At 35.2% G+C, this 12,225-nt stretch overlaps 1 protein-coding gene across 1 annotated transcript; it reads left to right on the top strand.

Moving 5' to 3' along the window:
• The first annotated feature begins 464 nt into the window (after positions 1-464).
• On the top strand, positions 465-5,987 carry LOC121265538 (protein IQ-DOMAIN 1). The gene is made up of 6 exons (XM_041169202.1): positions 465-833; positions 1,547-1,646; positions 1,741-2,052; positions 2,325-2,546; positions 2,987-3,106; positions 4,933-5,987. The coding sequence occupies exons 2-6, from the start codon at positions 1,572-1,574 to the stop codon at positions 5,629-5,631; spliced, it is 1,428 nt and encodes a 475-aa protein (XP_041025136.1). The 5' UTR covers positions 465-833; positions 1,547-1,571; the 3' UTR covers positions 5,632-5,987.
• Positions 5,988-12,225: the final 6,238 nt, after the last annotated feature.

The raw sequence follows: 12,225 nt of genomic DNA on the forward strand, positions 1-12,225 counted from the left end.
TGCATTAAATTTATAGTACTTCTCAACTCATTTCATCAAATCATTATAATTTTTTAAAATTATTATATAAAATAAAATAAATAATTTAATTTTTTCTAATTTTAAAATAAAAATAATATTAAAAAAATATATTTTATCAATATTTTATTTAATATTTAATTTTAATTTTAATTTATCTCATCTCATATTACTATAAAATTAAAGGACATCAGGTGGTATTGTACAATTTAATAATTATTTTTTAAATGTTAGAAACCCACGTTAAAAAGATGAAAAGCACGCATTATATTGGTCCATCTTTCGCTTTGGACTTTTGTTTTTTAAAAAAAATACAAAATTAAAAAAACAAAATGAAAAGGATAGTTTACACAAGAGTTTGATCAGTTAGTACTTTGGGAGTTGGGAACAGTAAGAACGTCTGTATGCAGTAAAGTGAAAGAGGAAGTGTTTTATTACTGGCGAAAAGATTAGGGAGGAGTGTTGGGAAGACTCGGAGCATCTGATCCCCTCACCAAGAAAACAGTGTGTGTTTGTTAATGAAGTGGGGTCACTCTAAAAGCAGAACCAGCTGGTCTTCCTCATATTCCCTCATCATTGAAATCTTCTTGGCTAGATCTGTCTACTGCTTTCTTCCTTTTTTGCTCCTTTTATTTTCGAAGAGGGATAGGTAGATATAGGGAGAGAGAGGTGCAAAGGAAAAAACTCTGGTCTTTTTGTTTGTTTTGTAGAGAAAGAAAGAGAGATAGAGGGCCACCTGTTGAAGGGAAGAGAAGCTGTTTGAGATCTGCCATTTTGTCTACAGGGCTGTTTGAGATCTGCCATTTTGTCTACAGGTACTGCTTCTATACTTTCTCTTTTGTTGGACCCCAATTAAACAAGTTTGGAATTTTGCTTTGTTATGGGTTGCTCTGCTTTTTTATCACCTTTTTTTTTTTTTTTTTCAGATGATTGTTTGTAAATTTAGTGTAGTTGCTAATGGGTGACAAGTTCTGTTCAAAAAGTCTGAAATTTAAACGTTTGATCTTTGCAGCATTTAATTTGTAAGATGAGCATTTGCAGATTTGCTGATTTGACATGAAAATTTCGGATGATTTTTCTTCTTTGTTTGCTGAGAAAATGTAGTGAAAGAAGAGGAAGGAAGATTATGTATCTTAGATTTAATCTAGTGCCTACTGTAGAGCTCAATTCAAGATGAACTTATCTTTATGAATTTATTTTGTTTTCTTTTATGATGGGTTCTCAATTTCTCAATCCTTAACATGGCAATCGCCCCCTCCCTCCTCCTCCTCCCCTCAACCCCCCCCCCCCCCCCCCCCCCCCCCCCCCCCCCCCCCCCCCCCCCCCCCCCACGGGGCGGGGGAATTTCTCTAATTTATTTGAGAGCCAGAGTTGCTTCTTTTGTGGGATGTGCCTTATGCCAGGATCTCCCATTATGTAATATAACAAAAAAATAAATTCATTATCTTTTGGAAATTTATTAAAGTATGTTGAAACGGTTGTTTAATTAGTATTTTCGATTTAAAACTTTTAAATTGTGTTCATGAAGGATCACATTAAGGAATGATAAGGAGATGGCGAGGAAGGGGAATTGGTTTTCTAGTGTAAAGAAAGCTCTTAGCCCAGAGTCCAAGGAGAAGACTGACCAGGTTTTGAGAAATCCCCTTATGATCATCCTTTGATTACCTCGATAATTTGTTAAATAATGATGGGTTTCTGATCGCTTTAGTGACTGTTTTCCAGAGATCTAATAAATCCAAAAAGAAATGGTTTGCGAAGCAAAAACAACCATGTTCAGATTCTGCCTCTTCTGGAACTTCCACAATGCCAGCTCTTCCTCAGCAGGAAGAGGTGAAATTAGCCAATGGAGAGAATGAGCAGAGTGAACAGGCTTACTCTGTTGCAGTCGCCTCTGCTGCGGCTGCTGAGGCTGCCGTTGCTGCTGCTGAGGCAGCTGCTGAGGTTGTTCGACTCACTGCAGTAACTCGGTTCTCAGGAAAATCAAGGGAGGAGGTGGCAGCAATCAGGATTCAAACAGCATTTCGAGGATACATGGTATGTGTTACATTCTTATTTTCTTTTTTTTTTTTTCACATTTTTATCGTTCCCACTGTTATTGATTCCGCTATTTGATTCAATACAAGCTAAATTAATCAGCTCCTCATCACTTATCAAAAACAATTACTCATGGAAGCCATTTTTCCTTTATTGACCACTTTCATCCCAATAATTTAAAGTTTCTCAATGGCTGCTAACAATGCTGTTTCAAGAAATTTTGGGCAAGTAATATTGCTTTCTTAAGGGCTTTTGCATTTCATTGTATTCAGGCAAGAAGGGCATTGCGGGCTTTAAGGGGGTTGGTAAGGCTGAAATCATTGATGGAAGGGCCTGTTGTGAAACGCCAAGCTGCAAAAACTCTCAGATGCATGCAGACTTTAGCTCGTGTGCAATCTCAGATCCGTTCCAGGAGGATCAGAATGTCAGAGGAGAATCAGGCTCTCCAAAAACAACTCCTACAGAAACGAGCAAAAGAGCTTGAGAGCTTACAGGTATCTGTTGTTTCTTTTTGATTCTGTAATATTCTATAAAAGTATTCTAATCACTTACTAATGTTTCATCTTCTAATAATCACCACAGGATTATGTAATAGTATTTGTCTTGAAAAATCTTTGGGGGCTCTTTTGATGATTAGAATCTGGCAGTCGGGTTTAATTAGTTTGTGCCCATATGCCTAAAAGTGTGTTTCATGTATTAGACAGTGAGAATAGGCTCTAAATGCTTCTGCAAAAAACCACAGAAGCATGCGGAATTATAGCTTGGTGCTGGCTTAGGCTGTAGCAATGTGACATTTAGAGAGTTTTAAGTACTAAGTTCTGATTCCTACTTTACTCAATGCATCCTACTTTACTTGTTATCTGACTAATCTCTTTTTCTTTTTGGTAGAAAAACCTTCTTTTGCTGCATTTAACGCATTTGTATGTGATAACAGATTGGGGATGAATGGGATGACAGCTTTCAGTCAAAGGAACAAATTGAAGCAAATCTTCTTGGCAAGTATGAGGCGGCTATGAGGAGAGAAAGAGCATTAGCATATGCGTTTTCTCATCAGGTGATCTATTTCTCTTATTATTTTGTGTATTTGAGCTCCTCAACAGTACAAAAAGAAAATGAAATATTCTTTTACGATTAGAGATTAATACACACACACACACACACATGAGAGGGCATAAGCTGCCCCTAGGGAGAAGGGGGATGGCCACCATGACTTTTTGAATCTATTCCAATAGTTTGTTTTTACTACCATTTATAATACCTCGAACTGAGTGTACGAAGGTAGGAGTGTGGTGAATGGGATCCTACATTGTCTGGGAGGAAAAGTTATTGCTTTTTATAATGATATCAAGAGGCTCCAATGTGACTTTTAACTATTTGTTTTGGATTTTAATTCGAAATGTGGTTTGGTCTTCTTCTTGGGTCATTGCAAATGGTATCAAAGTCAATTCTTAGCTAGAAATGTGGGACTTGGGTGGTATCACCTACATTGGAATAGCTTGACAAGATGTTGGGGAAAGATGATTGAGTATGAGAGGGTGGGAGGGTGGTGAATGTGAAGGATTGTAACTTCAAGGGATCCAATTGTAAGTTCTTGTGATTTAGAATAATTTCAAGGGATCCAATTGTAACTTTGACTAGTTCTATTGGAGTATAAGCTCGATGTGGCTTGAGTTTTCCTCAATTTGTCATATTGTTGGTCACCATGTCTATCTGTGAACTTAAATCACATTTTATGTGTATAGCCTATAAAGTTTGCACTCTTGCAGTACATGCATGCTTTGGATTATACTATTGTATTTGTTACACATATTATGTTGAAATATTAGGTCACTATATCTTATTAACTGTTTCTTACCTGATAGCTTTGGCCCACATTTAGAAAATTTTCATGTTCTGCCGCTGCTTATGCATTTCATTTTTTACTTATATTTCACCAGCATAACACCCATGTAACACCACTGAAACGGTAGGCATGTATTGCAGGATTTGTTTGATTTTTTAGGTTCAAATTTTTTTATGGCTAATGCATGCCTATCACCTCAGTGTGTTACGTTTTGTTACAAGTAGTGTTGTTCTTTCATTTGTCTCCCCTGTCAGGCAGTGAGTCGAATTTGCATTATATTTAAAATTTTTATCATTGTAGATGCTTTATGTCTCTTCTAATATAAAGCATCAAAAGAGTCATCATGAGAAGTGAAAGGAGAAAAACTTTGATATTGGCTCAATGTCAAATGAGTAACTTGACTGTTGGATAATGTGAGTCTGATTCTTAGATATATGCATGCCTAATGGTAGTAGACATACTTCATACAAAGGTCAACATTTTTTGCACGAGTCTAAGTTTGGTACAGTGAACAAATTAAACACTGATGACATCGCATTAGACTAAATAAAGTTTCATAAAAAACCACCCGAACGCTTGAGAAGATCTTTACCATATATTTTGTTTCTTTTTTGTGGTTACAGAGAGAGAGATGTAAGATTTCTTGCTTGACCAACCTTACAGAGAGAGAGATGCAGTGAATGCATAGTTGGATAACTCGGAGAATTTAGTAATTGCAGTTGAGTGCACTAACTAAATGCCTGGAAGTTAAAGTGTCAGCTGATCCAGGAAGAAAAGTTACAGTTGTCAAACTTTTTGCATGTGCATCTGCTCTGTTGTTGAAGTTGAGTAGGAATTAGTTGTCAGTAATATAGTAGCAGATTAGTAATTGCATGTGAAGATGCCATGATGTCTCTCACTGTTCATATAGTAATGGTGACTACGTGGTCTGTGCTTAGTAATTACTAGTCCAATAGTATTTCAGGCTCAGACTTGATTTTTCTGAAGGTTGAATGAACCAACTTTTAAGTCTAATCTTGAATTGAATTACTCAACAGAAAACCTGGAAGAACAGTTCAAGATCTGTAAACCCAATGTTTATGGATCCGAGCAATCCCACCTGGGGTTGGAGCTGGTTGGAACGATGGATGGCCGCCCGCCCATGGGAGAGTCGTAGCATGATGGAGAAAGAACTGAACAATGATCACTCATCTGTAAAGAGTGCAAGCCACAGTGTCGTTGGTGGAGAAATTAGCAAATCTTTTGCCCGATACCAGCTCAATTCCGATAATCATTCCCCCTCGGCCAGCCAGAAGACAGGCAATCCTAGCTTCCAGTCTCCCTCAACTCCAAGGCCAACTTCCTCGAAAGTGGCTAAAAAGGTGAAGCCAGCAAGCCCAAGGGGAGGATGTGGTCCAAATGATGATTCTAAAAGCATGGTTAGTTTGCAGTCCGAACAGTTTCGAAGGCATAGTATTGCTGGGTCATCAATGAGAGATGATGAGAGTCTGGCAAGCTCTCGAGCAGTTCCTAGTTATATGGTACCCACTAAGTCTGCAAAAGCAAAGACCAGGTTGCAAAGTCCATTGGGGGCGGCAGAGAAGAACGGGACACCCGAAAAGGGGACTTTTGGGCCTGCAAAGAAACGGCTTTCATTCCCACCGTCACCCGCCAGGCCAAGGCGGCATTCAGGTCCACCAAAGGTGGATGTCAGTCTTAATAAAGAAAACAACACAAGCACTGAAGTGGGCAGCTGATAATATCTAGTTTAAATTGAGTGAAAGAAATCAATTGGATTTGGATTTGGACTTGGAGAGGTCCTGGAGGAAGGAAGAAATAAAGGTTATTCGATTTGTGAATTCACTGTTTTCTATTGTTGCTTAGCAGGTGCTCCATTGGTTGATATTCTTCTTCTTGAATAGCATGCTTTTTTTTTTTTAACTCATTCCTATTTATTTCCTTTTATTTTCTCTACATCCTGACGAAAGTAGAACATGTTGAAGCCAATTCAATTCTGTGTCTTGATTATTTTTTCCACGAAGAACAGTTGACAATCTGTTAAATTTATTGATTCTACAGAGTGAGGTATAATGGATATTGAATTTCTTTTTTCTTTTCTATTTGCATGCTCTGCTTATATCTGCTCTGCATATCGATTCATCCTTTGAATCCTTCTTTGGTGACAACGTCCAGCTGCTTCGCTCAGTAGCATTTGGAAATTGAAAAAATCTATTTGCAAGACTTTTATTGACACATGTCACACGTCTAAAAAGTGTGACATCTAAGAAGTTTTGCGTTGGTAAAATAAAAGTGTCGGTATTTTGATTTTTTTTTTTTTATAATTATATTGAGTCTCGCAATAAATAGCTTGTGCCTATGGTTGTTGGACTTTATTCAAATCAATTCAGTTCAGTCTAATTTTAAGTTAATTTTAATATTTAAATACTCAATTCTTATATCACTAAATTCATCTTAACTTAAAATCTCTTTACACGTGAGATTCATAATTTTTTTTAATTCAACACATTTTTATATGTAGAATACGTAACTTTTTTCAAATTTCTATAAATATATTTAAATTTATTTTAACATCCAAACTCATTTGACGTAGATTTTACAATTTATTTTATTATTTCAGTTCATTATTATTTATAAAAAAATTTGATTCATTTCAACTCAACTCAACATCTAAACACAGCCTAGCATAACTGAGATTAGGTACAGTATATTTGCAGCAATCATGAATGTAAACGAAATTTAGATGATAACATCTTCATGAAGATTTCTCAATATAATCATGATGTCTTCCTATCCTCAACAGGTAATCATCATCTTGCCCTGAATTAGGACTTGGTTATTGTGTTGTAGCCCAGTGCGTATAGAACCTAAGCAAATCTCAACGAGGCATTTAGGACGATATTTATACCGTACAATGCATGTATCCGTTTTTCGTAAAAAAAATAATTGCTAACTCTTTTGTAGTCACACAAGTAATAAACCGTTTGGGTTTAGAAAATATTTCATCTCATCTCATCTCATTATTACAATTTTTTTAAATTCTTATAAAAGATATAATAAACAATTTAACATTTTTAAATCTTAATTCAACTTTTTCAAATCTAAAAATAATAATAATAATATTAAAAAAATAATATTTTATAATATTTTTTTTAACTTTTATCTAAAATCATCTCATCTCATCTCTAAATCTAAATCAACCTAAATTCTTTTGTAGTCAAGTATGCTCTTAGAATTTAGAGACGAGGTGGGATCTTTTCCTATATCAAGTACCAAGGAGAACAGTGTAAAAATAGTCTTCTCTGTATTCTCTTTCGAGGAAAATAGGGGTGGAGGAAAGGTCTTCCCAGACTTAACTTGGAGTAAGATTTAGGTTGCGTTTAGATGTTAAACTGAATTGAGTTGAGTTGAGATGATAAAATATTATTAGAATATTATTTTTTAATATTATTATTATTTTGAGATTTGAAAAAGTTGTAATGATGAGTTGAGAGGAGTTTAGTTACTAAACGAATTAGTCGTTTGTTTTTTAATGAGTGGAAGTCCAGTAAATCCTATGGAAGATCTGGAGGAACGGTGGGGTCAATTGAGGTTATCAGAGGAGGAGATTATGTCGATAGGCTATGACCGGACCGGCCCGATACGGGGTTTGGTCTGTTTCGGTCCTAATAGATGGGCAATTTTGGGAATCGATTCGATCTCGGAGTGAGTTTTTTTTTTACCTTGGTTTAGATCGGATAGGACCAACCGAATTATAATTTATATATATTTTTAAATATTATTTTATAAATTATATATATTATTTTACATAATAGTTAAATAAATAAATTATGTAATTTTCATTTAACCTATCATTATTGACAATATAAAATTTTAAATATATAATTATTAATATACTATCAATTAACTAATATACTATATGAATCATGATAAATCATAAATTCATAATATTATATGCAAAGATACATACTCTAGTATCTACACTTAATTAAAGTAATTAAGTGAATTTTTTTGTAAGATACTAAGTTGCAAGTAAGTATGAAGTAGGTCAATGAAAATTATTCATTAACCCTATATAAAATGTTAAAATTTTAATATAGGTTATTATGCATTAAATATCATAATACAATTTACATATTACATACTAAGTTAGTAACTATCAACATAATAAATATAATTCTAATTAATTATTTTTTTAATGGGTTAGTTACATAATCCACATTATTTTTTTAATAAGTTAGTAATTTAAATAGTTTGTTGTATTAGTTTATTTGCCAAAAAGAAAAAAAAGGAAACAAATGTTCCTATATCATATGAAAAATGACGCCGTTTAGAATGAAATTAAATCTAAATGACACCATTTAGATCTAATTAAAATGAAAACTGAGTTGCATGAAACGTCGTCGTTTCACACAACTCAATTTTTTTTTAATTATCTGTGTGTTGAAACGATGCCGTTTAGCTTTATTTTTAATTCAAACGGCTCCATTTCAATATAGCCAATGATTTAGCTACAGTCCTTCTCCCCCCTTCACTCAATCTCTCATCTCTTTTTTCTCTGCCTATTGATATAAACCCTAGAGTTGCAGCCCCCGTCGTAGCTCCCACCCTGCCATCGCAACTCCCAAATACTCTATCACACGCTGCCACTACATCTAAGGTACGAAATCCCAATTCACATTCTATTTTTCAAGTTTCAAAAACAATTTTGTATGCAAAGAGAGAGATAGAGAGATGAGGAATGTTTTTATCAGAGAGGGGGGGGGGGGGGGTTAGCCTTGAAGGTTAGCATAAACTGAATGCAAATAAAATAAAAAAACCTAGGGCAATGGATGTTTAATTTTTCAGTTTGCCATGATTGCAGAATCTGCCTCCCATTGTTTAATTTGTACCCCATAAATTGTATTTGCATAATTTTTGTGCATATATGGTAAATAAAATGTAACCTTGATGAATACTGTATTAGCATAATCTTTGACACAATCTCGAATGCAAGTTGATGAATATTTATATGTGGCTGGTGCAATTGTGTATTTAATTGGAGAATATATTATTAGACTTTGACTCGTATTTATGATGCATATGTTGAAATTGAAGAAGAGAATGATTCTAGTTAACAACATCAACACACAAGTTTCCCAACTAATGATGTAACCACTACTAGATATAGTAGACTTGAGGATAGGAGGACAACGAGGTTGGCTCAATTTAAGCAATAGTTGCAATTAGAGAACTCTTTGTAAAACAAGTCTGAGGTTGATAGATACCTAGTCAAAAGCTGTGAGGAAGATGATGGAAAATTTGAAATTCTATTATGGTGGAAGGTTAATTCTGTTAGATATCGCTTACTTTCAAAAGTTGAACACGATGTTCTTGCAATACTGATATCTATAGTAGCCTCTGAATCCACATTTTGCATGGTAGTTCGTATACTTGATCTATTTCGAAATAGTTTGTCTCCGATTATGGTAGAAGGTCTCATTTGTGCACAAAATTGACTTTGTTTTTCGTCTACTTTAATTATCATTAGGATTTTAATGGATGATGTAGAAAATTTTGAGAAACTGGATATGGGTATGTAACAAATTTATTTTCTTTTATATCTTTCAATGGTTTATTTATGATGTAAGTTTATATAATTTGCTTTGTTTTATTTTTTTATGTATAGAACTTTTGGGGATTTGAAAATTCCATGGAGGTGTTGAATACAATGGCTACACCTGTTGAAGATAATTGATGTGAGAATAAGATACTATTATACTAGTCATTTTGAATCTTTGATTATAGTTTCAAAAATATTGAAATGTGAAACTAAGATATTTTCATTTGATTGCTATGTTGTTGTAATAAAATTTGATTGTGTATTTTCACTTGTGAAGAGTTAGAGAGTTGGAGTTGCGACTTGTAGAGAGTTGGAGTTGTGGACTTGTTAAGACTTGTGGAGAGTTGATTATTGTGATCGCATAACCTTGTATTGATTTCCTTTTGGTTATTTAGGTGGTGGATAGAAACATCTCATCTTATTTTAGTTGTGAAGCAATTTTTAATATTGCTATAAAATTAGGTTGTTTATGGCTAGATGGATTGTAATAGTTTTTATGTATATTTTGTCCTTTCATTTTTTTGGTGTTTTTCTTTTATTTGAAGTTTGGATGATATTGCATTTTTTTTTTAAATTCTATTTTTTGTTTCTAGTTTTATTTCAATGATTGGTAACCTGCATGGATAGATATGGATAATTTTTATATATATCTTTCGTTTCCTTTTCTATTTTGTTTCTTTTATTTGGAGTTTGGATGATATTGTATTTTTCAATTTGATTTTCTCTATTTTTGTTTTTAAATTTTTAAGTTTATTATGGAGAATGGATACATATGGATAATTTTGATACTTTCTTTCAACTGTTTTTAGGCTATTTTTAAGCACAAAATGTGAAAATAAAGTTAAATAGTTGTATTATTCAAAATTGTAAACATTATGGGCTTTTTTTTTTTTTTTATTCTGATGGGCCGAAAATACACATTGTGGGCTTTTTTGTGTATTGATGGGCTTTGTATGATTGAGCCCCCATTTTACACTTGCTCGAACCCATATGGAACGAATGGACTAACCAGACTGATAACTAACAGTATGGTCCAATCCCTAGGGATCTTCTGTCCAATTCGGTCTAGAAAAGGGTGGTTTGAGATTTATAGTTTGGTCTAAAAATCTCTTTACGGACTGATCGAACCGGACCGATTACACCTCTATCCAAGGCCCAGGAATGAAACCCATTTGAAGGTTTGGTGGTTGAAAAGGTAAGGCAGCCATGGGAGGCAGTTGAGTGCCCTGGTCCTGGCGGTGGTCTGATGCTGGTAGAGCAAAATGACTCAAAAAATTATTTTAGAAGGAATGAAGGAGGTTGAGTAATTTACGGAGAGATAGAAATTCATAAGAAAACTGACAAGGTTGAAGGGGAAACAGCTAGAGATCCTCATATTGAAGATTTGGTAGGAATAGAGGAGTGCTTGAAAGCGAAACAGCTAGAAGGAGGATTTCTGAAATTTTACAAATTACCAATGTACTCGAGCCCTCCCACTGTGATTTGAAAAAGCTTTTATGATGGGTATGAAATCATTCTTAAGTGGTTGTAATATGCAAGTGTGTTGCTAAACCAAGCACTTCCTATTGATGGTCTTTTTTATGCAAGAATACAGCCCCTTTTGTCATTGACAAGGCTCTAATACCACTGTTGGTTTGTGGATTGAATTGGTGAGAATCTCGTAAGGGTGTTTGTCTCATGAGTTGGTGTTGGATAGAGAACTAAAGTTGTGCAATTGTTGCACATTTCGTCCCTATTTATAGACATATACACAGCAGTTGGCAAGAGGCATAACTATTGGATTAAATCCAACAATTTTCCTCAATCGATACGTTCCATAGGAAATCGACATCATGGAGAGGGTGAACACTGTTTTGTGTGGCCACCCCGTGCATCTACAATGTGAGGGCTCCACCAGCATAAGCAGACAGATCACCAATGGGGTTGAATGGAAAGAAAGATAAGGGACACTCCATTGATTTGGAGAAGAAAATAGTTGCGGGTGCTGCAGAGTGCAGCTAGTCCAACATGTGGGTGAGCAAGCACCATGCGGAAGGCCTGGCAGATACATTCGAGCGCGAGGTGGAGATGAGCGTCTCGCCTTATGGTAGGCTAGCTAGAAAAGTCATCTGTCATGAAGGTAAGAACGAGAAACTGAACAGGTTGGTGGCTCTTATGAGACAAAAGCTACTTGCCCAAGGTGAGCAATGGTCTAAGACAGACTAGAGCAGATATGAGAGTTTTTTAGAATCACACGGAAAATGCTCAAAAGAGTGGAATGTCATACCTATAAGCCCACACTCCACCTAAGGAATCACGTCTGGAGTGCATTTGCTGAAGGGGTTATGACTCGGGAAGTCATCATCTAAACCCAAAGATATAGATCAACACCATGTGGAAGACCCTTATACAAGGAAAAAACTAGGGAGTTGTTGGTATGCAGTAAAGGAGTATGGACTATGCGCTAGTCGTCTATCTCTGTCATCCTGTAGTGCAATAGAAGAAGCTAAAGGACTCATATCCAAGCATACTTCGAGTCAGAAGTATTTCAGAAGGACGTTTGATACTCTCACCCTATAAAAAGGGATTTGGACATGCGATAAAATCCCATTTTTGAGATCCTAAACACCTGAAATCTTGTGAAGCCGGATTCTTCAAAAGAGGCAAGGAAGCAGTGGCGCAATGAAGTAGCAAACTCTACCTTGTGAGGTAGGTTAGCTTTTAAGACAAAGCTGAGAATGTGGGGTAAATA

Source organism: Juglans microcarpa x Juglans regia, chromosome 5D, assembly GCF_004785595.1.
Source record: "Juglans microcarpa x Juglans regia isolate MS1-56 chromosome 5D, Jm3101_v1.0, whole genome shotgun sequence".
NCBI lineage: Eukaryota > Viridiplantae > Streptophyta > Magnoliopsida > Fagales > Juglandaceae > Juglans > Juglans microcarpa x Juglans regia.